This window comes from Trichoderma asperellum, chromosome 4 (assembly GCF_020647865.1).
Source record: "Trichoderma asperellum chromosome 4, complete sequence".
Classification (NCBI taxonomy): Eukaryota; Fungi; Ascomycota; class Sordariomycetes; order Hypocreales; family Hypocreaceae; genus Trichoderma; species Trichoderma asperellum.
This window is the reverse complement of record NC_089418.1, coordinates 4,493,430-4,521,065: the sequence shown is the minus strand read 5'-3', so window position 1 is coordinate 4,521,065 and position 27,636 is coordinate 4,493,430. Positions and strand designations below refer to the sequence as shown.

Here is a 27,636-nt window from a genome sequence, read left to right as displayed (position 1 = left end):
CTCTGCATATAAGCCAAGGGGTGCATATGGGCTAATTGTCAGCCTCCCCCGCTATGTAGCCTACTACTAGGTAGATGTATTCATATCCAAGAGAATGCAATTGTGTACAGTTGATTGACTACTACATGTAAATTACGCGCTGCTATCAAATGATATCGGATTTTTGGCAGAACATGGTATAGAAAAAGTAGTATTAGGATAATTAATTTAGTTTAAAGCTTACTTATATCTTTCTATCACCGAGACTTCCGTTTGGCGAGATCAAATAGTAACAGTATCTTTTATGCGCGTCACAAATGCTTACTCCATGCGGCCACACATATGGGTTGACCGGGCCATTTATTTAGCACCACTCATATACATTTAAAGCAACATTCAGGATTCGCTGATTTACTATTAGCCAAAAGGATCAATGTAAGACCATCGATACGCATGAAATTCTATATATAACTCGATCTAGTAAGCTTTGACAAATAGTCAGGGCAGCTTGTTCCTTGTTTTGTCCGTACCAATGCACAGTCTGATCTTCATGGACATATTTCTTACTGCCATGTATTATGCACAGCTATTATCTACAGTCTATAGTGGCAAAGAAAATAGCAAATAGCTCATAACTTCAAGATCATATATAAACATGATTCATTCTAAGCAATTATTACGGCATTTTTACATAGATACAAAGAAAAGCATCACTGGCAGATAATGGCACATATAAACCTCGAATTATTTATACGAAAGCTTTTCATGGCCAAAAAAAAATATGATGCTTGGCCGTATCTAACGCCATAGGCTGAAACAAGTTATGAGGGGGATATACTTCGTAGAACAAGCCAGATGATTAGTGCTAGCTCAGCGTTGTGCGCATAGAGCCCCCTATATTACAATGATACTGTGAAATGTGTAGACAGCTCGTTACCAACGCTGAGATGTCAGTTCTGTGCATTTGATTCGAACAGCATAAGAGGAGCATAATAGAAAGCGATGTATAGGTGCGCTGTTTTTGATTCAACGTCCCATCCATGTTCACAAGCGTCTCAATCAAATTGCACAACTTCGGTGACTAGAAGTGAAAGACAGCGCAATTAGTAACTCGTCTTACCTGATGAAGACAAACCCTTCATAGTAACAGAAATCGAACGGCTTACTGTATCTTGAAACACTTTGGAAAGTTTCCGAAATGCTCTTGGTATCAATTCATTCTCCCCTGAGTTATGAGCTAGCCCTGCGGCCAGCGCCTTCTCCAGATCCATAAGTGCTTCAGTATAGATATGCTGTGTGGTAGGGTTAGCGGTCCGCTCTGAGCGGATAAGGCTCTGCGCGGACTTAATAATTTCGTATTGATAACGATGGGCTTCCCACTGAGTCCATGTTTTGACGCTCTTTCGAAGTTTTGAAAGTACCCGTGGAAGCTGGCTGTGCCGACTGTTGCGCTGCTCTTGCGAGATGACAGAGTCATGGCTAAGGTCCGCAGTGTAATACTGCTTTGCCATATCGTCAATGCTATGGAAGCCCGCTACGGAGGCACACACCCGCATGAACTCTAGCCGTTCTTCTAGGCTCCTATCTTTTAATCGCTGCTCGCCGTTTCCATAGCTTTGTAGCATCTTTGCTAGGTTTTTATCTTGGCTATCGTACAGCGTACTACCAATAATTGAACTCTCCGAGCTTAAACTCCCTGGATCACTTGATTCATCTGGTGATCTACCCGCTATTGTTCGGACGTCTGTCTCTTGATCCATGATATGAACGTGCGGAGTTTTTGAGTCATGGGGATGTACCATGAATGCTGTGACATCGGGGATCGTATATGAAGCGTCCGAACTCGAATCGTGATCGCTTCGTACTTGTCTAAGATTTGGAAATCCTAATAGGGTAGAGATATGTTAGTTTATATCCACATGATAAAAGCCTTTTGCCCTGTTGCTTAGGGGTATGTGCAGCAACATGCAAACAAATTGCTGGCTTTCCATACCTGGGATCGCTTGGTGACCTATCGGATCCCTATACAAATTTGGTGTATTTGTCCACGGCCAGTCAGTCGGTAAATTATAAGCAGGTGGTAAAGCCGGCGCTGCCAGCCCAAATGCCGTTAATGGAAATTGTTGAGATATGTGAGTTCTTTGATGTTGTGGTTGGGTGAGACGCTGAGGTTGAACTACAGCATGCGCTTGCTGAAGTGCAATATTCCTTGTGGATGGTTCGGAGTTTATGCCTATCAGTGAAGGGGCGTCTTCGTGTGTGTCTATGTCCATCGTGTAGCCATTACTGTTCCTACCACCCGATTTCTCTTTGTCGACATCTTCAGGACTACTTCTGCTATGGATGCTGTTATTGCTGCTGAGATTGGCCGGGTTGATGGTACTCGGTGGTGGTGTGTTGGAACCAACACTAGGTAATGATTTGATATCGGCCTCCAGACCTATAGCTTGCTCAGTTGGGAAGGGAGTCTTTTCGCCATTTGAATTAACATTGATAGTGTCTCCTTCGGATTCGCCGACACTTCCGTCTTGAGGCTCTGTCGAGGCTTGCTGCTGCTCTCGGCGGCGATATTCATTGACCTCTTTTTGCAGCTCTTCCATGCGCTCTTTTATGCGATTACCTAGTAAGATATAATCAAGTCAGATATATCAACGTTTCTCTCTCATTGAATGTTTTTCCTTTCAATCCATTTCCAAAGCTTAATAAGTATCCTTGGCATATTAGAGCAGCAAGAAAATACCTATTATTTGCTATGTGCTAAAAGAGCTGACTTACGATATGTTCTTTGTGCCACGCGGTTTTGAATCCTCTTCTTTTGGCTGCGGTCTGCCACAGCCAACCATTCTTCGTTGGCCATTGTGATGGCGTACAAATATGAAGTGGATTTTATGCAAAAATTGCTGGAAGTGGTCGTGGGAATTGTAGTATGCCCCTGTCTCGCCAGTTGCTCGTGCTAGACTGTTGTCTGCTAGTTGGATGATGTAGTCTCACACTAGTTGTCCAAGCGTAGTAATGGCGTCGTCTGGATCATCATATATCTAGAGTATAGAGGGGTATATATTATTAACATGTGTACATATCGATCTAAAACCCCCATGAGGTTAGACTAGGGCGTGTACGAATTCTCCTGGTCTCCGAACTCTGAAGCTGCCGTTACCTAACGAAATTAGGAAAGCCAATAAGAATAGATAAAGTGATGCATGGGGGTGGCGCGGCGCGTAGCATTTTGATCATCGTCCGGTTTGGTTCCTATATACGTAACGAATGGGCAAGGAAAGGATATCACGGAAAATTCCCTAAGCGCAGATTTTTACTGCGCACTTAATTCTCACCATGTACGTCTTGTAGCTACGGGTCATTAACATCTCCGATCACACCACAAACCTCAGCTGGAAGAGGACCAAGCATAGGCCACCGGTTTGCTTACCGAGATAGGTTAGCAAAGCATGATCGGTAGCTTGCCATTGGGTATCAAACCCGTTGCGAACGTCTAGCTCCAAGTCACCTCAGGCAACCAGGGTTGCTTCGAAATCTATAACTAGGTTGATGAATCCGAATCTAGAACAAACAGGTTGAAGAGCTAATATCTCAGCCGTATGCGCCAAGATATGCTAGCTAGACACTGAAAAGACCGATCCTGCACGTTGATCACATTCATCTGACGTGAGATCCACACATCCGTATACACGAGCTACTGTAGAGTCGCGTGTGGATCAAAGTCTACAATGATAACGCTGTAAAAGTTCAGTGTACAATGCCTAGTTTTACTAAACAAGATCTGCAAGGATAAATTAGCCGGATAGTCTGATACAAGCCGCTTTATATACATTATCCCAGTACACTCCACATTCCTTCCGCCCTAGCGCAAGTAAGCATTCGTTTATGTATAATAAAGAAATTAATAACTCATATCAAGGGCTGATTCTAACATACAGATAATAAACATTTAGTTTTATTAGTACTCTATAAATATATATATATATATATATATATATATATTTAGCTATTCGTATTTATTATAATCAGATGTATGTTTAATATATATTTTATGTTTATTATTATTATTATTTTTTTCTGGTCTAGTAAATTTATTATATTTACTATAGTTAAACTTTTCAATATATCCCATTTAGTATATATTTTATATAATATCTTCATTTAAATCTCATTACATCTTTTATTAAATGCAGACTAGTATCCAGATAAATAGTGAATATATATAAAAGTTGTAAAGTAGTTCAAGTAATTGCTTGGTTGTATAGGCAAGCAATTCAACAATCTAGATCGTAAGCTCTCTACTACAGATTACCCCGCGAAGACTATGAGAATAACCCACATACCTTCAAAAGCGGCTACGTTCGGCATGGGTTTTTTGTTTCTAGTGAGGTATGAGCTATAAAATAACCGATAATTCATTATCATAAACCTTATGGAAGATAACGACGGACATTTGGATTACAGTAAAAGAAATACTAAACAAATAGGGAAAAAATTGTTTTTTATTACAACAACGTAACTTCAAATTGAACATGCCTCGATAGGGCACATATGATAATCGTAATAAAATAAATTGTTGCTTGTAAACAGGCCATCCATTCAGGCATCAGTCGATGTGAAAAGATTCAGTTTCATGAGGTTAACAATTTAAGAAGAAGACACTAGCTACTGTATACTATAACCTGTAAATGCAAGATGTACGTATGTAGATTACTAGGTACCTGTAAACTACTTCTCGCAATTTGTGGAGCTGGTAAATAAGTGATATGTCTTATAATTGAGACTTTTTTTTTTTTTTATTCTCAGAGTGTTTCTGTTTTGCCAATGCATGTATTCCGTGCCGCAAAGATAGTTTTGGCTATAAGCAGTGTGATAACAGCCGGCGAGGTTGTAATAATGTGAAAACGCTTTCCCAAAACTGTTGTATTCTGTTCGAGAAAAACCCTTGCAAAAATCGGTGGATTCCAGTGGAAAGAGGAACTCGGTAGGGAATCTTAGCTGCTTACTTGGGGCCCATGGTGCTTATACCGACAACCGAAAAAAAAAAAAAAAAACTACGTAGCTAGTGAAGCTCTATTTGCCACGGTCCAAAGAGGACATACTTTACGCGCGGGTGTTCTAAATAATACTCTGTACTGAAAAAGCAAGCTTTTGGGAAGGCCATGCATCAATCAGGTCGTGCTTCGCCAAATGCTACTTTGTGCTGACTGGAAGAGTAGCATTGCAGCGGCCGGCTATGCATATCCAGCAGTAGCGGTGCACTTTGTTAGTCTAAATTAGGCCTTATTCGGCGCTTTCCTTTTCAGCTGCAAAATTTTTCTCTCTCTTGGCTGAGAGCCTAGCACAGCCAAGATGTGCAACTCTGACTCTTGCGGCCGGTGGCTCCATAACCTACATGATCCTTCACTATGATCCTCTCTATTTAATAAAGTGGATATAATCAACTGCGCTTCAGGTGTTAATCGGAGGCGATTTCATGAATGTCGGTTCCATTGGAGCTGAAGTTTGGGTTCTGCTTAGCAAAGAAAGAAAAAACCGCACCAAGCCGCCATTCTTGGACCCTCGGCACGGCCCGAGCGGGCATCACGGCAAGTCTAAATGTACTGCGATACTCGGACACACAAGAAATTATTTCCGCCTGCTTGATCGGCCTAAATCCAGCTCGACAAACTAAATGTGGAAACTCGCTCAGCCTGTTCGTGACAGCCGCCGGGCTTTATGTTTCTCAGGCACATGGCCCTTGGTTAAGGCTGTCCCAGTCACTCCAGCTGGCTGCCGTGCCTTGACTCACCACCCAACAAGGATCTCCTGTTTTAGCTTTGCATAGGCATGCCGTGTACTGTAACATCCCGTGAGGCTTTTGCGCGCATGGACCAGCGTTTATACCTCAACCTTGTGCTAAATAAACGAATCTGCCTTGCTTTTCCATGTCCTTGCTTTGGTTGAGACCAATGTGGCGACAGTTTCACATGTTACTATTCAAAAGGACTTGCAAACCGCCGGATCTTCCGTCATTATTCTTGATAAAGACGAAGACTCAAAAGAACCCATACAATAAGGTTGGCTGTACTTACTGCATACGGTCGCCGACACTCCCCTAGATGCACTGCGAGCCGCTGGGCGGTAAGATGTAACGCTGACCACGGCGTTTTCGGTATCGGAGATAGTCAATGTAACCTTTTGGCGCTGTTCTTTATCCTGACAAATGCCGAAATAGAAAGTCCTCAATTTCTAATTCTGTATAATCGTCTAGGCGGGGTATGATGCCAAAGACTTTTGCTTTTGCTTTCTTGATCCATTGCATTGGCGAATAGTTTCCACCAACTTTGCCTGGCCTTGTGCTGGGTGGGGCAATGATTAGCGCATCGAGTGAGCTCTTTGAGTAGAAAGCGCCGACTATTGTTACATAGATAGACATGGGCGAGACGCTCGTCGGTTAGATCGGGTGAGATGCTACATGCGGTCTCAAAAACAAGTGGTCGCATATGGATTATTCCCTTAGCATCGTGGGGGTTATAAAATCGTGATTTATAATCGCAGCCGGTTGTATATATATGAAGGGGTGTAATCTGCTGGATTCGCCGTAATTGATGCCATATACTAAAGCAGAATGCATCAGCCGACCTGCACGATAGTCAAGGCGAATAATATTTATTTCGTCAATAGGAGCTCAGAAAGTTATAAAATGCAACTTAGAGCGTTTCTGTCACGACATGAGAATTTGAGGCTAAACTGTGTTAGTAAGTCTAGTCACTGCTGCCGTTCAGCTCTTTAATTGCCGACCTGTGGCGATTGCTTATATTTGGCGAGATGTTTAATGATGCGCGGCGTGGGAAGCGGGAAAATGCTATAAAGGCCATTCGAGAAGAATTTGGCCGCAGCATTGAGGATGTGTTCGGTGTTGCGCTTCCGGCGATTATTCCAAGGTAGACATGGCTGGTGTCACCTTTGAGCAAATGCCTCGAGTTTTCGCTTCTATATCTCGGGTATATTTTGCTCTGCTTCTTGATGAACGTAGAGTATATCTCGTGACAGATAGCATCATGGAGAAGATCAATTTCGAACAAGAGGCAGATAGAGATGAAAAAGCTACTAAAACTTTCTCTCAGATTCTTCGTTATGATTGTGCTTATATCCATAAAGAATATCGTGACCTTTCTGTCAAGGGCGTCTTAAATGGCGGATCGGATTGATACCTTGGCGTAAATACCATTTTCAGTTACCAGCGGTACTAATATAAGCGTAGGAACTTGTTTGACTTGCAGTTAACGGATATATTCTTTGTTTTGCGTTGAGGTCGGGTCGGTCGAAATCGATACCAGTATATGATATAGCAGCGGGGGTCGTCGCAGCATGTCGAATTATACCCCTGGCTAGATTTGAGGGATCACCCTTCTTAATACTCAGATCTTTATATTAGCTTGATTATTGAATAAGGATAGCACTTCTCAATATGCCAATGTAGACAATTTCTCTATGGAGCAAAGTATGTTGACGTACTCCAAAGCTGTTGAAGAATAAGCTTTTTTGCAAGGCTATGGGATTCAAACACTCCCCAGAGAAAGAAAAAGATAATCTAGATATATATCTTACACAAAGTATGAAAATACAATAACTTGTTGAGAGTTGAGGAATATTTTAACCCTGACAGAGTGGATACAAGCCAAGTTATTTGAGATGTTGAGAAATTCTGGAGAAAAAGGGCTAGGATTTTAGAGCCAAAGAGTTGCAACAGGATCTTTGTAATAATTCACAGAGCTCTGAGTAATGAAGGGCGCCAAAAGACATAAAATTAACCAATGGTAATTCTATAGAAAAAAGAATAGGGCGGATAGGTGGGTGGGTGGCAAACTATATGTGAATCAAGATACACCAGACAGATAAATCTGCATGGTGCTATCAATCAATGGGTTTTGGAAGAATATAATTAACTGTGCGGCACTAGTTATTCCGTTACCCGCCCGTTAATGTATGCCACTGGCAAACGCATATCTAGCTACATGTACACATGCCTAGCCAGTCACAAACCTTTCACTTTGAGCTAGATCTCTTCTTTTTCGAAACACTAGCCATCGTTCGTCTTTATTCTCTGCAGACAATTCACCATTCAAGCTCTGCCTATGTATTGTCTTTATCCTGCATCTTGGTGCTACGATATTATAGTCAAGTTAGAGATCATCTTCCTCGATATATTTGGTTTGTCTGTCAGCTCTACCAACTTTACTTGAAGCAAACCCTCGTGTTTTCTCTTCCCTAGAAGTTTGAACTTGTGTGTTTTCACAATCCAACATTCATAAAGAGACAATCGCCAGCATGTCCGACCGCAAAGAAGAACAGCCCCCTGCTGCCGTTTCAAACCATCTCAGTCTTGATTCTCTGACTATTCACGACGATTCCAACACTGAAGATCGGTTTATTTCGCATAACAAAGACGAGAATGAGGGATTACATGCACTCTTTCAATATTATCAAGATATTATTGCCAGAGATGATCCAACACTGGAGATCAAAGATTATCAAGAGAAACGCCAAGGCCAACAAAGCTCGCAACAGAAAGTCGCATCTCAAGAGGAGCTTATTGACCTCGATGAAGCTACAAAGATTATTCCAAGACGAGAATTTCCTCTTGTACCATCAGATGCTACAGTAGCGCAAGCTTTCTTGGTATCTGGGCTAGATTTTACAACCGGCGACTCTCTCGCGAATTTTGACAGCATCGCTGATTTAATCGATTCTCTTCAGTCAGATCTACCCTCTCCTTCTCTAATTCTAATGACTCATAAAGTCGACACAAACGCATTCAAAAAGTCAATGAAGACCAAGAAAGCATCGAATTCTGCTGGTGAAGAGGATTCGCCTGAGGAAATCGTCCCACACTCTGCATGCGCCCGCTGCCAACATAACCCAGCCATTGATAGGCCAGGGTTGACTCTCTTGACCTGTGAGAAGTGCAAATCTGTCGAATATTGTAGCTTCAACTGCCAACTTGCCGACTGGACTGCTCACCAGGTTATGTACTGCGTGAACCCAGCTACCATTCCTCCAGAGCATTTGGCAAAGCCTCACCTCGCCCCGTTCCTAAAAACGCCTCTCCCAAACCCATTTTCTCGTTTGAGCAAAGGCATCTGGCTACACGATCGCCACAAGCAAGACGTGTATACCCTCCTCATCGACTCCTTCCGGCTCCGAGAATCTGACGACTATTGGTATGCCGGCCTGACGAAGAGCGAGAGCATCTACAACGGAAAGGAGAGCTCATGCTCTCTATTTCGGATGTTCTTGGACTGGGCTGAGATCAAGGAATTAATGCCCCCTTGGTGGTCGTATAAGAAGCGTGTCGAGTGCATAGACATAGGTCTCGACAAGGGTTTCGACAACTTTCACGACCTTGGCGCCATGACCAGGGACGTCGAGATTCTGGTCGTGTACGAAAGCGCAATGATGCTCATGCAGCTCCGAATGTTCGCCGAATCTGTTTTGGGAACAGGCCCGGCAAAAACAAACGGAAAGCTGATGCTGCAGAAGATGGTGGTGGTGGAAGAGGCCGCGCGAGCCTCGGCGAAGAAGTAGACTTTTTGGTCTCTGTCTTTATTTGGGTGGAATTTTGTTACTCAATGTATATATACGTATGTATTTGTTCTTAATTTACTTGTTCTGGCTTTCAAATTTATCATTGCGAGTCATATTCTGTAAAGCAGTTGCGTCGAGCAGCAACAGTTACCGGTCTTTTGCTTGGACACCACCCACAATTTTCCTGAACAATATAGTCCTTACGCATTACAGAATTCCAAATTTGACTGTCTTTCCAGTGAGTTTTCTATACTAAACTGAGTCCAAAGGTTCTGTAATAGCATTTACAACGCTAAATATAATATTAGAAGGGAAGAATATTGAAAGGAGCACGAAATATCAGACCTTGAGGTTTATAGCAGCGCCACACCTCCAACGATTCGCAGAGAAATCCATCATGCCACCACTCGTCAGCAAGCAATGGCCGCTGTTGAAAGTTAATTCATAAAGCAATGCACGGCACAAGCAATGAAGAAACCAACGAACTGCTCACCAAAGCCTTAAACGAACACAATTGATCTCAGTCCTTCCGGTACACGAAAAACAAATGTTACAATTGTGGGCAAACATGAGGGGAAGATTTCGTATCTCATCTTTGCTTAAAAATCTGTTCTTTCATGGCTTATGCGGCTTTTTTTTTCCCCTTTCTTTTCTTTGATGGAGTTCTTCGGCTACAATAACGGGGCAATTCTCTTGCTCTGCAGCAGTTCTATCAGGACTCCTGCATAGTTATTTGTCGTCCATTCCACGGCTTTATCAACTATTGTGGTTTCTTCAGGGTTTTCTGTCTCTTCGTCTTAGTCGACCATTTCTCGTTGTTCCTCTTTTCTCAACTAACTTTTTTGTTTATGATTCTTTTTTTTTTTTTTTTTGCCATTCGTGTGATTTTCTACTCGGTGGTTGGTTCCTCTCGAAACTCAATGTCTGTTTCTATGAATTTGCATTTGGGCGTGTAATGTTTCATAACCAGCGACGTAAAATCAAGCGCTTTGAGACTGACCATATGTGCCGTTACCTCATCTTGTTTGTTTGTCACGATGTGGAAATAACATTTGGTGGAAGAAAGTACAAGAGATATGAGAGTACTGGCACGCTGGCTCGCCAAAGGTGGCCCAGAACAAAGTAAAACCGAGGCTTCTCGACAACTTCGAATGCAAGAGCTTAATTTTTCGGCATTTGGTAATAGACTATAGCTAGCTAGATATGTAATTACAAACAAATTGTCAAACTTTGGCATCCCGGCGAGTCTGGCTACTGATTCGATATACCTCAGAACGAGTAGCTATAATCGGATCATCCGAGGGCTCGATGCCCTGAACTCCAGGAAAGACATTATAGGCGATAGTCTGATTTTGAGGAGGCAATTCTTCCTCACCAGCAACCTTGTTCAAGGTGAGGGTGCCAAGTTCAACAAGTTTACGATCCTCGGGCCAGATCTTGGTGCAATCATTTGTAACGTCATCATCTCCCGCCACCTGAACTACCAGCTTGAAGATAATCGGTCCTTGGGCAAAAACGCCAGGCAGCTCGTCGAAGAGGAAATTCGGTCCTTTTGCTTCCAGCTCGCTCTCCGTCAAATATTGTTTCCCAGACAGCGGAATCCAGCGATATCGAATAAAAGCACTTTTGCCAGAAGCATTCACAAACTTGAACGCGTTGATAGAGTAGAAGGATTGTGTACCAAAGTTTTTGGGGATTTTTCTGTCCTCTTGTAGGAAACTAGCGGCCGCCGGATGATCTTTGGCATATTCCTCAACAGTGTTGTCCCTGAAGGATTGGAAGACTGCGAGAACCTCTTCCCCAGTCGCTCCGGGGAAGAGGACCGACGATTGGCAAATAATGTCCGTTTTCGTGTCGTCTCCTATCAAGAATCGAACAGCAAGACCATGAGGAGTTGCCTGGGGGGTATTCGACGGTAAATCTGGGATTCCGGTGAACAAAGAGAATCTAGCTATGACTGGCGTCGAGGGAGAGTCGAAATGAGGTGCGGCAGACAGTTGCTTAGCTTCGTTTGTTGGAGTAAAGGAACCGACCACAAAGACGCCTCTGGCATGGGCTATATAAAGAAACCGAGTTAATAGACATGTACCATCTGTATGTAGTATCAAGACAGAAGATGGACCTACAAGGCCTAACATGGTCAAATCGCCCAAAGATATCTTTGAGGGTGCTAATCAAGTCGAGGTGAAGCATGATGATGGTCGTATTTTCGGTACCGATAGAAAGTTAGTAAAAGCATCTGGAATTTCTCAGGGGGGGAACTTCGCAGTTTAAATAACCTGTTTATTACTTGATAACGGTCAAGCTGTGCTGACGGTCGAGCGTGGGGCTATGCGTCTGAGTGGCTGAACACTCTTGGTAGACTCACCGCTCAAAGCTACGCGTGATATGGTTCTTATGGAGGTCAATATAACCTTCTCCGAGGAGCATGAACCATGCAAGTCCTAGCTACAAAGCTGTAGAGCGATGTCAGCGAAAGCTTTCGTGGTATATATAGCAGGGCTCCATTTGCCAGTTTGACCGGTACCACTGCTGTCAAGACAATAATAACAACGGGCAGATGTTTGCTCAGAAAAACGAATGAACTCTCCATATTCTAACAATATTCTAATGGATATACTATATACTCTTTGGCTTTTTTCTTCAAACTTTCATCCGTCAGACCTAGTTGTAATTCCCATCTGCTCATTTGCTGCTTCATACAATTGGCTGCTTAGCTCATTGATGTGGTAAGCGTGGTTGAGCGGCATTGGCCCGGCACTAGCTTCGGGACCCGCTCCGCTGGTAAGGCTCAGGAATTTCTAGAGAAGGTGTAGAAACATCATTTCTGTAGATATAGCTGGGCAGCTGGATAGCGGAGACAAAAGTCTAGACCCAAGCCATGTAATGTCTTATTTTGCTTTTGCTCAGCCTTACTCCCTAACCTGGAAGGCGTAGTAAGACGAATACCTACCATACCAATGTACTAGTGTCATAAACTACTATATTTGGGAATGATTGGTGAAGAACAGTCGGGTGCTTCTGTTACACTTCATACAGTGCTGGATTTTGCCCAGTTTGTACCACCACAAGGTTTAAGAGCTTGTATATACCAGTATTAGAAAATCAGCCACAACAGTGGTCTAAGTAACTAGCTCGTTTCGAAAGCCAGAAAAACGGGTAAAATCCAGATGCTCTGTATTTATTCATGTTGCACGTGAGAATACACGTGACCTAGGCAAGACGAACTTCGTTTGCATGCAACACTAGATATTATAGATTGCCCCGGTTGGGAAGACATCTCCCTTTAGATAATAATATATATGCCTTTCTTGACTTTCTTGATCCCTATCATCGTGATAATTCTCTAGTACCACATAATGCTGTGTTGAGAGGCAATGATAAGGCTTCAAGATGAGATCAAACAACTCTATGCCATCTCCGGAACAGATGCCGTAATAGGCAAATGCGCTGCCTAAAGAGCGCTAGTAATGCGGAGTAATGCCGAAGCAGGGTTGATAAACTACAAGGTACATAGTATCACGATCTCGCCATACGAAGGTCATTTCTCTCAACCATTACTAACAATCATGCGTGACTGAGCGCGTTTGTCAGCATCAGGAACAAAGGGCGAGCGGCGATCCACAGTGCCCTAAAGTCTTGTCCCCGTGTTGGATCCCTCGCGGAAGCGCAAGAGGCGAAAGGCGATATTGCTAGACGAAGGGGACAGTGGATTTGACTGTAGCTTCGTACTGGCACGTTCTGGCGATGGTTGGAGAAATTGGAGAAGCTTGGCGGCTCTTTAGCCGGCGATTTGCACGAAACAGCACGTGGGACGACACTATAGATTCGCGGCTCGCTCCGGAAGAACTGTCCATCCGAGAGCTAGAGCCCACATTCCAAGATAATCGTCGGTGAGCTTTTCCATATGGGGGCCTAGCTGGATCCCACAGACGCCACACACGCACGCCGGGGTCTTCTTTGCATCTGAATCTAAGTTCATACGGATACGACAAACAAAGTAAGGATAAGGATATTACGACCAGGACTGCGTCGCTGACCGGCGCGGCACCAATTCATGAACCGAGCCGCCCTCCGTAGCCTAATCCCTCCCCACTTGTTCCATGGAAAACCGCTACACTTCGGAGTGCGAGCAACGCTGACGAAATCAGCGAAAAGTTGCTGAATAATCGGACAATGTGGGAGAAAGGGTGGCCAAGCCAGCTACTCAATCAGGTGGGTGAGGCACACGGAATTACGATGGTGGGCAGCCGGATTTACGTCGAGTCACAGTCTGTTCAGATGGTTTTGCCCCTGAGAGAGGAAAAGAAACAACAAAGCGAGAAGGAGAACAGCCAGACAGAAGATACTACTGGTGACATCTAGAGAGAAGAAGGGGGGAAATGCCCACCCACTTCTCCAAGATCCCGCGATGGCAGCGAGATACTGCTTGTGGCTGGGGTCCCAGGGAATATGACTTGAGGCTAGCTGAGCTGAGCTGCTGTCCTGGGAGACTCGCGGGACAAGCACCCATTCAAGGTGGATCTCAGCCGCCTCAGCAAGACCCCAGCGCACGAGCGTTGCGTATTGCCACAGCCTTTGAACCAACGCCGGGTACGTCAAATTGCAGATTTCTATCTCCGATTTCAAAGCTCGGCATGCGCTTCGAGTTGGGCACGCACGGGCGGTCCCACCATTTCACGAATGGAGGCAAAGACGTTGACTAGCCTACCCTTGGATGGATCTCAATATATGAGTCTTCGGCAAATGAAACACTTCACTGCTAGTATCTCTCCGGTCGCTCAATTTCACAGTGCGAGGCCTCCAGATAATGACAATTGTGACAGGTAACAACCAACATGCACTGCAACTCTGGCAATTTCCCCATTGGCAACTTGTGCCCTTCAGCTGGAACCAGTCGCAGGGGAGGGACAGACCGCTGGGCTGGAGCGTATTCGCCGCGACTCAAGCGCTCAATATTTCCTCTTTTTAAAGCAGTACCCGCAGCGGAAAGGCGACTCATAGGCCCAGTCGTATGTGCTACTTCAACGGCTTCTACAAAAACGGAGCCACCGGTGACCATGTGCCGAGCCCGGTTTGTTATATCCGAATGGTGCCAATACAGGTAGCTTCGAGTCCGCGGCCGGGGCCCATTAAACCCGACGCGCGAGGATGGGGCAACTAGGCAAAGAACCATGCAACGCCAGCAACGTGGGAGGAAAAAAAAAGAATGTAAATACGGCGGTGGCGCTCTTTGCTCCCCAAGCTCATCTGGCTCCTTTTTGCCTCGTGGTACCAGGACAAATAGCCGCCCTCTCATATCTCGGCGAGCTTCGGGAACGAGAGCAGCAGCAGACATCTCGAGTTTTCAAGGCTCTATAGGAAGCCAAGAGATAACAACCTTGACGGAGGTGGTTTTAACTGTATTTAACCTCCAATAATACGACTCAACCCTGAAATGACGAAAGGATCGGATTATCCTTGATATCTCAATAATAAAGCTTTAAAGTTGTCACAAAGACAAAATTCTTCATCCACCACGAGCTCACATCTTGCAAAAAGACAAAAAAAAAAAAGAAAAGAAAGGTGCTTCGGCCTTTCTTATCACCCTCCATCCACCATGGGTGCCCTTCATCGCATTCTCTCGGTACCGGTTAACAAACCGTATCGCACACATGAACTCCAGTACAACGAGCCTCCGTTTCTAAACGCAGATGGCTACGTTGACTTTGCTCCCGGGGATATCGAGAATCCTCGAAACTGGTCCATGAAGCGCCGTTTCTATATTACAATGTCGACCGTCTTACTAGTCATGAACGCCACTTTTGCTTCCAGCTCTCCCAGTGGCTGTTTCCCGTCCATCGCAGAATCATTCGGCGTCTCTGAGGAGGCTGCGGGCCTAACCATCACTCTCTTCTTGCTCGGTTACTGTGCCGGTCCTCTTATTTTCGCTCCCATGAGCGAACTGTATGGTCGCCGCTGGATCTTTTACATCACCTTTAGCATATACTTGGCGTTCAACTTCCTCTGCGCCTTTGCTCCTAATTTCGGTAGTCTCCTTGTCGGTCGATTTCTTTCGGGCACTTTTGTTTCTGCAGCCCTCAGCAACGGCCCTGGTGTCTTGGCCGATCTATGGAACCCGGTACAGCGTGCCAACGCCATGGGAGGCTTCTCAGCAACGCTTTGGATCGGACCCTCACTTGGTCCGGTTATTGCAGGCTTTCTCGAGCTTAAGAAGGACTGGCGATGGAGCTTCTATGTCCTTCTCATGCTTGGTGGTGCCTCGGCCCTTCTCATGCTCACCATACCCGAAACCCACAGTCCGACTGTACTGCGCCACAAGGCTCGACGAATCCGCAAGGCTCAGATTCCCGGTTATGAGAACGTCAAAGCTCAGATTGAAGACAACAACCTCAGCATAGTTGGTGTTTACAAGGTCGCCTTAACCCGCCCATGGATCATCCTCTTCGACCCCGTCTCCTTCCTCATCGCCATCTATCTCTCGGTCGTCTACACTTTGCTCTATATGCTTTTCACAATTTATCCTATTGTGTTCCAGGAGAAGCGTGGCTGGAATGCCGGCGTTGGCGAGCTTCCCTTGCTTGGTACCGTTTTGGGAGCCGTTCTCGGCGGCATCATTGTCGTCTTTGACACTCGTCGTCAACAGAAGAAGATTGACACCGGCAAAAAGCAAATGCATGAGATGACACCTGAAGATCGTCTACCTCTAGCCATTATTGGCGCCATCACTTTTGCAGCTGCCATGTTCTGGTTCGCTTGGACTGCTGAATTCAAGTATGTGTTTCTCTAATTTTACTCCGCCATGCCATCTACATTAAATGAACAGGTACGCTAACAAATATTGTCTCTAGCTCCATTCACTGGATCGTTCCCACCATCGCTGGAGGCTTCCTCACCACCGCCCTCCTGCTTCTCTTCGTCGGCTTCTTCAACTACCTCGTCGACACCTATCTCATGTACGCTGCCTCCGCCATCGCCGCCAATACAATTATGCGATCCGCCTGCGGTGCCGCCGCCCCTCTCTTCACCGTGCAAATGTTCCACGCCCTCGGTGTCGGTGGTGGTGGCTCTCTCGTCGGCGGTGTCGCCGTCCTCCTTTCCGTCATCCCATTCCTCTTCTACAAGTACGGAGCGGCCATCCGAGCCCGCAGTCGCTTCAACCCCAAGGCTTTCAAGCCTCCCGCGAAGACAGATGTGGAGGCAAACGCTGTTGTTCTGGAAGACCCCAACGAGGGCGAATCAGGGGATACTTCATCTGAGTCCTCGGGCTCGAGCACTATCGGTGCTGACGAGACTGGAGAAAAATCTTCCGAGAAAGAACATTCCGGCCTCAAGCCGGGCGCAGCTCATTCGCATACAGAAGCGTCTGCCTCCACTGAAAAGGTGAAGTCAGAAGAGGCATAATAAGCCTGAAAAATATGATCACATTAAGACAAGAGTAAAGAAAAACAAACAGAAAGGGAAATGAAAGTAAAAGTATAGCATATTGGCTTCAGAGCGTCACTTAGGGAATATTGTAATAGACAGCGGGCATCTCCATTCTCGGTCATATATACGGGGGCATATAGCGGTTATTGATGTCTACTTATTTGGAACTTACGGGTCATTGCATTAGCATGGGCTGAATGAATTGATGCTATGATTTAGGGAAAGCATGAGAATATGCTCTTGCAATCTTTCATCTTTTACATCCAGCGGCCAATATTCATGGGCGGTATTAAAATCTAGTTATTAATCATTATTTCATAATCACTATTTGTAATCCTACTACCAATTTCCAGTCATGGTGCTTAGGCCCAGATACACGGTGCTCCCAAGCACCAAACGCCATTCTTAGCCTTTAAACGACCGCTGCTTTGGGATTCGCAATGACTTCTTTGTTCGCCATGTCCACCATTTCCTGAGTGAGGCTAGACATATCCGCAGCGGTGGAAATGCTCATTCTCCGGAAATGTTGCTCGTCTCGTTCCCGACGCGTGACGTATCCAGGTGGAACCCAGCGGGCGCTCTCCCATGGTGCAAGATCGTTGATACTGTACATGATATCCACGCTCTCTAAACTCAGTAGCGTCGACTCGTACAAGTAGAACCAGACCAGTAATGCGGCGAAGATATTGGCGCCGGCTAGAATAAACCCGAAATAGTACGATATGCTATAATCAGCGTATGGAGTGAGCAGCCCGATCAAAACTACAAACAATCGTTAGCCAGATTTCTCTATTTGCAGGGTAATACGGATCCCAGTATTTGGGCAGTAGTCTTACAGTTACCGAGCCAGTTGGAGGCTGTGGCAAGCGCAGCTTGTTTCGCGCGTGTCCGAAGAGCGAACGTTTCACCCATGACTACCCAAGCAATGGGACCCCAAGTTGCTGCAAAAGAGGCAATGAACATGCAAGCAGAGATAATCATGACGATGCTGAATGTGGGTGAGGGGTGATTGTCCACGATGCCTATGGAAGCAAATACCAACAGCCAAGCGGCTTGCCACACTGCACCGCAAATAAGGGGACGTCGACGGCCCCACCAATCGACCAAATAGACAGCGAGAAATGTCGTACAAACATTGACAGCTCCAAGGATAAGCTGAGTCATGAAAGGGTCATTAATTTTGGCAGATGAAAAGACTGTGGTGCCATAGTAGAAGAAGTAATTAATGCCCGTCCACTGCTGTAAAAAGTGAATGCCCATGCCCAGAAAGGTACGATAGCGTGTTTTGGGGACTTTGGATCTGGATGAGAAGCACTCAATCCATGGTGCAGTACCGGTTTGGCGTTCCAAAGCCAAAACTTCTCTCATTTCATGCATGTCGTTCTCAACGACGACATTCCCAGGATCATGGCTCTTGCCCCTCAGCCGCGATAGCGATCGGCGGGCACATTCCTATTCATCTCTGCCGGCAAGCCATCTCGGTGACTCTGGGACGAGAAGAATACCACATGCAAGGGGTAGCGAAAAGAAAGCACCCATGCCAATGACGAGACGCCATGCAAAGCTGTGATCATCATATGCGCGCATAAAGAAGCATATCAAGTTGCCGAAAAGTATACCGATGGTAATGAGTAGCTGATACGAGGTGACAACTGCCCCGCGGATCTCTCGTGGAACGCACTCCGATTGGAACATGGGGACTCCCACAGAAAGATTGCCGATACCGAGGCCCGCGATAAATCTGCCCAAACTAACGTGAAGCCAGTTGTCCGTCGCAGTGATCTGAATGACGTCGCCTGCAAGGAAGAATGCTACACCGAGAGCAATGCTCTTCCGCCGACCAAGCCAGTCAGAAGAGCTATGCGAGTATTTGGTTAGAAGAGGTAAACCCACACGAAACCACACACAATACACTGGCACATGGTAGCTTACTATGCGCCCAACAGAGAGCCAAAAAGACAGCCGATGCTCATGAAAGAAACGATCAGAGACTTTATTGTTGCGGAGTCATCATGAAGGAACCGATACTTGAAGTTGCGAAAGAACAAGATGCCAGAGATCTGCCCGATATCGTAGCCAAAGAGGAATCCAGCAATAGACGTGATGATAACGAGGAACAGGGCATCGAAACCGCAGTCAGCACCTTTTACGGTAATGCACCTGGTGCAGCAATTCAATATCAGCATTAGAAAGAGAGAAAACAAGTAAAGATGGATGCATCAACAAGATCCATGGCCTCTAGAGGCTGCTCACCTGTGGCCAAACATCATGTCAAATGTACAACAATAACCGTGAGCGAAATAGCGAGAGAATTCGAGAAGAGAATATAACAAAAAAAAAAAAAGACTGTATTATGTTCACACAATTCTTGAACTTGTATCCCAGTCAAAAAACGATCGATCCTCGTGGAAGATGGGAGAGCCCGCCCGGTGGATGCAACGAGCTGTGAGAATGTCAGTTGGCGCCGCCAGCAATCACGGCACGCCGGCGAAGCGGCAGCACAATGGAACACAAAATCGTGTGGAGGAGAGAAGAGAGCAAGTGGAAGGCATTTTCCCTTTGTTTGTTCCAACAGCATTCGCTAAAAGGCAGGCTATTGCGTGATTTGGAAAGCAGCATACCTCGTGAGGAAGCCGTTATGGGAGTTGAAGAGTCTACTTATCACCTCTTTTTTTAATATTGGTAAAAGCAGGCCCTTATCTAATCTCCCAGATCTGTCGTACGCTCTTCACGTTCAGTACATCCAGCACGTGGTTATGTCGACTTCACTTACCACGTGAGGTGCAGTTTACATTGGTATGTCGGGCAAGCAAGTGCATACCCGCAGAGAGTGGCAGCGCAGTATCTGACGGGTACGTTGGTCACTCCAACTCTCCAAATATAATACCCCAAATCTATCGCTGAAAAGCCTTGAAGCCGTAACGAACGACCGCTAAACAACCGTCTCCGGTTTCTTATGCTCACGAAGCATACACGTGTGCGTATACATCTCTCCGTCAACGTTGTCCCCAGGCAGCGGCACGGTAATCTCCTCGGCCACCTCAAAGCCAAATTTCTTGTACAAGGGCACAGCTATCTCGGAGCTCGTCACCCAGCAGGCGAGCCCTTCTCGATCTGCCAGCTCTGTGACCCAGGCCATGAGTAAGCTCCCGGCACCACGTCGCTGCGCCTTGGGATGTGTCCCAAACAGATACACAACTGAAGGAAAGTCAATTTCCATATTTGGCAGGCGTTCAATTAATCAATGAGGCAAAGGTGCCTTGAGACATACCGATGGCAGGCCGATTGCCCAAATCTCGCGACCGCGCCGCCTCGGCTCTGCCTATAAAGTCGGACCTGGAGGTGGCTATATTTTGATCCTTGGGAGCTGATGTTGGCTGGGTAACGATCTCGATATCAACGTCTTCCGGTATATCTGTCACCTTTTAGTAGTGATGAGAAATTGAGAGGAAAAGGTATGGCACATGCCCGCTGGAGCAAACAGCCTGGGGTCGATGTCAGTGTTCTCGAACCCTATCTTAACCCAGCTGACCAACTCTCCCGTGTCCGTGTCGACAACCTTTTTATAAGCAACAAGCGTCTGGCCATAGTTTTTCGGCCAACGACGGATAACCCCCGCTACCCGCTGGTCGAAAGTCTGGTCTGCGTAGGAGGCTCTAGAATAGGCGTTGTTCTGGAAAGAGGTGACATATGTGTGGGCGTAGGCTGCGCCATCTTTGAATGCCATGTCCTCGAGTTGAAGCGGCATTGTATCGCTAGAAACAGGATCTTGTTTGCCTTACCCTTGGGACAAAGAGTTCAAATCAAGCGTTTAAAGCGACAACTCTGGCGATGCGGGTTCAGATGATGGCTATCAGATTATAAGCCGTCTCTTAGTTACTGGAGATGATTCGTCAGCCTAGGCTTGATAACACGAATATAGCGTGAGCTTTCTCTAAACGTATCGACTGGGGCTGCTGCGTAAAATATACAGTCTGCCGTCTAGTAAATAAAAAGCTAGCCTGACTTGCTACCCCACTCACAAGCTGGCTTATACAATCGGCAACTGCCAAATAAGTGAGATCCCCCAAACGAGATCCCCTAAGTGATGCCACGGACAGATTATTGTGAGAACATGGCTCCGATATCTATCAAATTATAACGCCAATTCTCTTCAGATCATTCAACCATTTATCCGCATAAAGAAGCTTATACCCCATGAGAAATGGGCTTTCCCATTCCAACATTTCTTTCCTTGTATGTCCTTGATGACCGCAACCGTGTAACATCAAAGGGCACTCCCCATCTCCATCACCGTCAAACAAGTACTCCATATATTCCCACCATAGCTCTTCTATTTGATCAGCCGTCTTGTTCAAGTTGTTTGGCTGCATCTCGTGCCACAGCCAAGATCTAATATAAGTCTTGTATCGATGGAGTGGACGTATTTCGGGTGATAATGCCACAGGGTGCACCAGCCTTTCGTCATTGAAGAAATGGTTCGTTTGAACAATGTCTGTGGACAGCTCATATATTTCGCAAGGAGCCAGCTGCACTTCGATTACCCCCATCTCCCGCGATCTTTTGGAAGCCAAACTGCCGTCTTCGCCTCGAGCTATTGTTGAGAGATGTGGACGGGAGACATCGGGTCCCAACGCCAAGATTGTCAGCGCCTCCAAGTTTGGCAATGTGTTTATTGCAATTAGGCTAGCCACGGGCCTAAGATCCCCGGAGATTTCACAGAGTGCAATGTTGCGTATAAGCGAGCGCTCGAGACCAATAAAACAGTCGACAGGGTCGTTGGCAGCATCGGGGCGGATGTCAATACCGTCCAACGGCCATGCAGCAAATATCGTAAAAACATCTGTGCTGTAGCTGATAAAGGGTGTATCGAAGTGAATATTGAGCCCTGAGGCTTGATAAGTGCGTTGTGGCTGAAAATACCTTGGCAGCCAGACAGCCCGAGTCTCTCGGTTTACATGAAGCGGTGGAAATATAGCTTGACTCTTGGGCTGCACAATATAACGATAATGGCAGGGGTGGATATTTGTAACGACCTCTCTCTGAACTCGACGATGGGTAATTGGTGGAGCAGTTGTTGCTGGAGGTAACAGTCCAATCACACGAGTGGGAGGTGATAAAAGCTCCCATATCTTGATCCTTATCTCTGGTGGGAGTTGCTGAAAGAGCGAGAATTCAGTGATTGGCGCCATTGGAGACATTTTGAAATGATATGTTTGAGTACACAAGCAAGTTATTTGATCAACCGCTGCAGGATTTACAGCTATGTAAACAGGCTGTTACCCCTCTTTCGATAGGATTTGGAACCCCGCTTTGTGGAAGTCCTGGTGGTGGTTGGCTGTACGTCTTTCGGTGATGACGGATGTATGTAGAAGGTCACCGAAGGCGATTTTACTGAGACAGCTAAACGTGGCATAAATTTGGTAAAAGAATTAATAGAATGATAATAAACATGTGTTCGTACCTATTCATATCTACCAACTCGCTAAAGTATTCGAGCTCAGCGTGGTAAATCGGCCGCTATGATCTTGATCTTGTCACTAGGGTAGCGAGGCTGTATGAATGCTCTGGATAATAATAACAATGGCTCTTTTTCATAAGTATAATCAAGCTTATTAATAAGAGTGGATGAATTAAGTAAAATACTATGTATCTGATGGTGAGATAGAGCTGCGCGCGATAGTTGGGATAAAGTGAAGTGAAAACAGATGGTAAATTGCATAGTTTATATTCGTAAGTTTATATCTCCGCGGATATCAACATTGTATAGGTGTCAGCGGTGGACACAGGTTTGCAATGATAGTGTTGAGAAAATTGGGAACAAAGACAGGTAGTCTTGTTATGGTATAATTATAATTTCTGTGTGTTGCTGATGCTGGATCTTCTGAATATGTTGTAGATCGGCTTGCTTGTGTAAACCCGTTTCCACTACTGTTATCAACTTGCCCTTCTGTATTTTTATTCGTCATAGGATACCTCCTGTTCGATCGCCTTGTGTGGAAAATTCTTCAGTTTGGTTGTCCGTTATAGATGCACTACCGATAATGTCATAGAAGTATATGCTGCTGATATCCATTCTTGGGTATTGAATCAAGATCTGATAACTTGTGCTAGGCTATTGATGCAGAACTCTTCACCAATCAGCGCCTTCAAAGTAATCGTAAGTGGTATAATTTCGAATAATTGATATCAAGGGAATGTAGCTATATCAGTACTGAATATCTATGGACGGTGCTGTACTAGCATCAGCTGCTGATATGCATGAGAGATTGTGAGTGCTTCCAATTTCGGTGTGTTTCAGCTCTTTTTGCTTTAATAGAAGCCTTTATGGCCGCGACCTACAACTTATTTGAATCTTTGGCTGTTTGTTACACCATGCACCTTCTTTCATACTACAAAAGCGTATTTTTGCCTAGTCATCTGGTGTCAAAGCTTGAAAGGCAAACCCTTGCCGTAGCCCACTTGGTGGGCAGGATAAGAGAAAGTGGAGGCTAATTGTTATCAAAAGGAAAAAGTATACTAAGAAATATCTGTAGTATGCACAAGTACTGGCCATGATGATAATCACTAATCATCTATAACTCGAGTCATGTTGGTGTATGGACACTGCCACATTGTTGAAGAATGTTGACCCCTGTATCTTCAGAAAGACCGACATTGCAGGCAGCTCGCTTAAACCAGAAGGCTCGATTGTAAACACTGGCCTTAAGCAGCCGAATAATATAGCCATCGGACTTAATCCTGACTGGGAGGGTCATTTATCATTATATCTGCAGAAGTAAGGAAAATCCAGATGTAGCCGCTTTCTCTTCGTAGTAACTGCGTGGGGGGAGAGTTGAACCAAAAAAAGAAAAACCGGGCCGTGCGTCTGCTACGTTCGTCGCTAAGCCTTGACTTGGCAACTATAGAGCAGCAGAAACATCGGTTAGTCGGCCCGAGGGTATTACCATACTTAGTTTGAAGCTTAGCCTATAGATGGCTTTTATGGACTAAGCTTGAAAAGACGTCTCTGGTAGGAACTGCGATACGGGACTGAGGGCTATGGTAGGAGTGAAGCTGGGGTTGCTTGTCGCCCTGCTTGCCGCCCACACTAGGCTAGTAATCGATGATAAAGGATACTATGATTCGCAGGAGAGAGGGGGTGACGCGTTAAGTGGCCTGTTGTGTATGTTAGATAGGTAGTGCTTATAAACCGTGGGCACATTAGAAGTGCTGCAAATACCTGTACTGTTTTGATCAGCATCTGACATCGGCAGCTTTCGAAGAGTACCATGTTTGCATTTGGCCTGATATGGCCAATCTTTGCTGTTCGCTGTTCGATAAGCCCAAAGAAAGGGAAAGGGAAAAGGAAACGAAGTGTGGAGCGTGTTTCATGTTTCGCGTAGGTGGGGAGAGGGAAGAGTGATGATTCTCACAGCTAGGGCCTGAGAAAGGAAAAAAAAAAAATGGGTGCGCTGCCGAAATGCGGAGTGGTAACGGCGGGCAATACCCTCCGAGCTCCAGGGGGCACGGGTTTAATTTGCACCGCTCTCAAGGATCAGATCAGCCAGTCTTCTACGACGTAACCTCGTATACATTGGTGGCTCTGTGACGTTGAAGAAGCGGTCTTGAGTTGTTCTATGGATCATCAGACTTGCAGCTTTGGGTTCTTACATTTATTTCCCATGTGCTCTTCAATAAAGTTGTGTTTTTCCGTTCTTTTCTCACCTAAAATGGAGTGATGCCGGGGTGTTGCTCTCGTATTCTGCAGTCTGCACCGCCATGTGCAAACTGATTACGTCTCCCTCTGCCAAGCCACATTGACAAATGGCACTAGAGATGCAATTGAGGTGGTAACGGCAAAAGCCAACGTCAGAACAGCGGGCCAAAGTAGGAATTTTTGTGCTAATTTGGAAGTTGTTCCAAGCCTAGAGCCGCATCATTTCCGCGTACTCTCGTACCCTGCCCTGCCGCATAGACTCCATATAGCGCTCTCCAGCCCTAGCCGCAATTCCAGAAGCGGCGATTTGCCATGGTTTGAGGCGGTATGGAGATGCAAACGGCCGTTTAATGTCGCCAACCTTGTCATACTGCATCTTGGGTGAAACTGGAGAAGCTTAATACGAGAAAGTTAAAACAGTTTTACGAAGCATCTTGCAATCTATGACCGGAGTAAATACTCATTCAGGAAGAGCAGTTGGTTGCGTTTCTTGTCTGGAAGGATCCATAACCACACAGTAGGCTCCATGTAGTGCCCTCGCCGATTAACTATCGGACAAATGTTATGACCTGACTAATCTAGAGGTCTTAAAACTCCTTCATAGGTTAGTGAACAATACAAAGTAGATGACTGTCTTATATATATCTTATTATAACTAGCAATCCATGTCCAGAGTTTTATCGTGAAATAATTCAGCTCTAGCCTACTCTTTCTGTAAAAAAATGTTACAGACTTGGGTTAAAGAGATCTACAATAAACTGCATTAGGTAGTTGGCTAATGAAAGAGATGTAGTAATATTGCATGCTATATGTAAACAGAAGAGGCAAAAGAAAGTAGGTCACCAGAGTCAAAGTTGAGTTCAAATTTAGGCATAAATGGGACTTAATGCAATTAATCTATTCATATATTGCCGAAGAGATCCTACTTGAGCTTCAAGCGGACATTAGATTATCGAATACTACAAGAAAAAAACAAAAATAGAATGAAACAAGACTTTAGTGGCTAGGCAAAATAGCCGTAGCTGTATATATGTAACTGCATACTGAGAGCCGCTTTGGGCCCGTTCACATTCTCCACGCTGGGGCCATTCGATACGAGTTCCTCCGGAACGCCGTTCATTCGTGGAAACTATACTGGCCAAGGGGGGCTATATTATTTGTTAGAGAGTCATGATCATTATTCATAAGAACCAATGATATTAGGGACAATTGTCTAGTATCAGGGGGGTTGCTTTGTACCAAGAGAAAAGTTTTTTGCCCTATCAACATTTTGTCTCCTCCCTGCTCGTTTGCTGATATATTTGTTTGCGCGTTTGCCTTGACTTTCATCTTAATAATCAGTCCGACAAAATTCGAACGACAGCCCCCTTGGTTTCCACATTTTTATTTCTTCCATCTTGCTCTATTTAACACCTTATTTTGTCTCTCATATTTTACTCTATGCTATCTTAATTCTGTCCCCGGTATAGAACCAATGGGACTATTATCTGCTCTCACTTCTTTCTTCTCGAGGATCCCGACATTTGCTCGCAGGCCTGGATGGATTGCTGCTCGCTCAGTCTCTCTACGACTCCACCAGTTTCCAACCGATGAGGAGGATGGTGATGAAGAAAGCGGCGGAAAGCCGCAAAGAACGCGATGCCACCCCATATTTAAGATATTGCTCTTCATCTTTGGGTTAGCTGCTGCTGCTGCTCTCTTTGTGAGGCTGTTCGAAATCTCTCGCCTCCCTCGCTTCTCTCGTCCGAGCATATCATACCCATACTCTGTCATCCCGATGTGGTCATCGAACAAGGAACCAGCAGCTGTACCCGTGCTGGGAGAATCAACATTTGATTATGGAATGTATTTTCCAGCGCAAGGTAACAACTACTTCCCCCTTGTGGCGCCCTACAACGAGCCGCCTCGCCATCGACCAAAAACACCGCTCTTCATCCCCTTTACAAGAAACAACGCCATGATGCGGCAGACAGTTCTTGGATATATTGCTAGCGGGTGGCCGAGGGAGGATATTGTCATTGTTGATAATAGCGGTACTGCCGACGCCAATAACCTGAAGCTCTTGTCGACTTCGAACCCCTTTTCGCTCGACTACGACTTGTTTCGTTACCGATACGGCGTTTCGATCTTGCAAACATCAGTTCTTCTCAATTTCGCCCAGTTACAAAACTTCATGTTGAGGGTGGCAATGGCTCGTCACTGGCCATACTATTTCTGGAGCCACATGGACGTTGGAATTCTGAGCCACGAAGAAGAGACGCCCTACTCGTCATTTTACGAGCGCGTGCTCAACATCCTCAACGAAGCAGAATCATCCAGACTATCCGGCAAAAGCAAATGGGCAGTCAAGTTCTTCAACTTTGACTACCTCACTCTGGTCAATGTGGATGCATGGCGGCACATTGGGGGCTGGGACGTGTTTATCCCCTACTATACCACAGACTGCGACGCGTATGGACGACTTCGAATGCTAGGATACGACATTGATCGCGTGGGCGCAGGGCACATATGGGATGTAGCCAACGTTGTGGAGGATCCCGAAATCAAGTTCTTCCCCCCCAGCTCCCACCCCAGATCCGACAAGGATGGAGAGTCGGCCAACAATGCCACTGTTGAAGATGACAACGCGCCCAACTCGGAAAGATTCAAGGCTCTGAGACAGGAGCTGCAGAAGATTCAAGACGACAAAATGGCCAACTCCGACGGCCGAAACACATGGCAAAATATGCAAAAGGGAGGAAAGGGAGAGCCGTGGACATATGATCCCGCGGGCTTCCAGGCTGCTTGGTGGGAAACAGCGGATAGTGGAAAGAAGCTGTTTGAGCACAAATGGGGAGGAGGAGGCTGTGATATATTCGAGCTCAAAAAGACGATAGACGATATCTGGAAAGACGCAGATGAGGAGGGTCATTAGTGGATTTATTATGCATAGGTACCTCATGTTTGGAGATGTGGCAATGGGT

General features: G+C 45.6%; 11 protein-coding genes across 11 annotated transcripts; 5 read left to right on the top strand and 6 right to left on the bottom strand.

Annotated features, from left to right (window-relative positions):
• Positions 1-505: 505 nt before the first annotated feature.
• TrAFT101_007875 (uncharacterized protein) lies at positions 506-3,210 on the bottom strand. Its single transcript, XM_066128169.1, has 4 exons — positions 2,755-3,210; positions 1,973-2,599; positions 1,146-1,864; positions 506-1,060 (listed from the first exon to the last, which is right to left on the bottom strand). Exons 1-4 carry the CDS (start codon positions 2,834-2,836, stop codon positions 845-847), a joined length of 1,644 nt encoding a protein of 547 aa, XP_065984286.1. The 5' UTR covers positions 2,837-3,210; the 3' UTR covers positions 506-844.
• A 3,339-nt stretch (positions 3,211-6,549) lies between these two features.
• Positions 6,550-7,460, top strand: TrAFT101_007874 (uncharacterized protein). Its single transcript, XM_066128168.1, has 2 exons — positions 6,550-6,716; positions 6,787-7,460. The coding sequence occupies exon 2, from the start codon at positions 6,909-6,911 to the stop codon at positions 7,167-7,169; it is 261 nt and encodes an 86-aa protein (XP_065984285.1). The 5' UTR covers positions 6,550-6,716; positions 6,787-6,908; the 3' UTR covers positions 7,170-7,460.
• Positions 7,461-8,289: 829 nt separating this feature from the next.
• TrAFT101_007873 (uncharacterized protein) lies at positions 8,290-9,546 on the top strand (the record flags this gene model as incomplete). Its single annotated transcript, XM_024900498.2, has 1 exon — positions 8,290-9,546. The coding sequence occupies one exon, from the start codon at positions 8,290-8,292 to the stop codon at positions 9,544-9,546; it is 1,257 nt and encodes a 418-aa protein (XP_024759009.2).
• A 1,153-nt stretch (positions 9,547-10,699) lies between these two features.
• Positions 10,700-11,743, bottom strand: TrAFT101_007872 (uncharacterized protein). Its single transcript, XM_024906832.2, has 2 exons — positions 11,673-11,743; positions 10,700-11,602 (listed from the first exon to the last, which is right to left on the bottom strand). The coding sequence occupies exons 1-2, from the start codon at positions 11,737-11,739 to the stop codon at positions 10,770-10,772; spliced, it is 900 nt and encodes a 299-aa protein (XP_024759010.2). The 5' UTR covers positions 11,740-11,743; the 3' UTR covers positions 10,700-10,769.
• Positions 11,744-13,928: 2,185 nt separating this feature from the next.
• Positions 13,929-14,252, top strand: TrAFT101_007871 (uncharacterized protein; the record flags this gene model as incomplete). Its single annotated transcript, XM_066128167.1, has 1 exon — positions 13,929-14,252. The coding sequence occupies one exon, from the start codon at positions 13,929-13,931 to the stop codon at positions 14,250-14,252; it is 324 nt and encodes a 107-aa protein (XP_065984284.1).
• An 829-nt stretch (positions 14,253-15,081) lies between these two features.
• TrAFT101_007870 (uncharacterized protein) lies at positions 15,082-17,319 on the top strand. The gene is made up of 2 exons (XM_024901979.2): positions 15,082-16,320; positions 16,398-17,319. Exons 1-2 carry the CDS (start codon positions 15,146-15,148, stop codon positions 16,948-16,950), a joined length of 1,728 nt encoding a protein of 575 aa, XP_024759011.2. The 5' UTR covers positions 15,082-15,145; the 3' UTR covers positions 16,951-17,319.
• Positions 17,320-17,386: 67 nt separating this feature from the next.
• TrAFT101_007869 (uncharacterized protein) lies at positions 17,387-18,351 on the bottom strand (the record flags this gene model as incomplete). Its single annotated transcript, XM_066128166.1, has 2 exons — positions 17,387-17,736; positions 17,811-18,351. 2 exons carry the CDS (start codon positions 18,349-18,351, stop codon positions 17,387-17,389), a joined length of 891 nt encoding a protein of 296 aa, XP_065984283.1.
• A 75-nt stretch (positions 18,352-18,426) lies between these two features.
• On the bottom strand, positions 18,427-19,241 carry TrAFT101_007868 (uncharacterized protein; the record flags this gene model as incomplete). Its single annotated transcript, XM_024910676.2, has 3 exons — positions 18,427-18,832; positions 18,907-19,134; positions 19,228-19,241. The coding sequence occupies 3 exons, from the start codon at positions 19,239-19,241 to the stop codon at positions 18,427-18,429; spliced, it is 648 nt and encodes a 215-aa protein (XP_024759012.2).
• Positions 19,242-19,906: 665 nt separating this feature from the next.
• Positions 19,907-20,722, bottom strand: TrAFT101_007867 (uncharacterized protein; the record flags this gene model as incomplete). Its single annotated transcript, XM_024909981.2, has 3 exons — positions 19,907-20,172; positions 20,246-20,389; positions 20,443-20,722. 3 exons carry the CDS (start codon positions 20,720-20,722, stop codon positions 19,907-19,909), a joined length of 690 nt encoding a protein of 229 aa, XP_024759013.2.
• Positions 20,723-21,104: 382 nt separating this feature from the next.
• Positions 21,105-22,175, bottom strand: TrAFT101_007866 (uncharacterized protein; the record flags this gene model as incomplete). The annotated part of the gene is made up of 1 exon (XM_024900520.2): positions 21,105-22,175. The coding sequence occupies one exon, from the start codon at positions 22,173-22,175 to the stop codon at positions 21,105-21,107; it is 1,071 nt and encodes a 356-aa protein (XP_024759014.2).
• Positions 22,176-26,147: 3,972 nt separating this feature from the next.
• On the top strand, positions 26,148-27,587 carry TrAFT101_007865 (uncharacterized protein; the record flags this gene model as incomplete). Its single annotated transcript, XM_024900528.2, has 1 exon — positions 26,148-27,587. One exon carries the CDS (start codon positions 26,148-26,150, stop codon positions 27,585-27,587), a length of 1,440 nt encoding a protein of 479 aa, XP_024759015.2.
• Between the last annotated feature and the right edge of the window lie 49 nt (positions 27,588-27,636).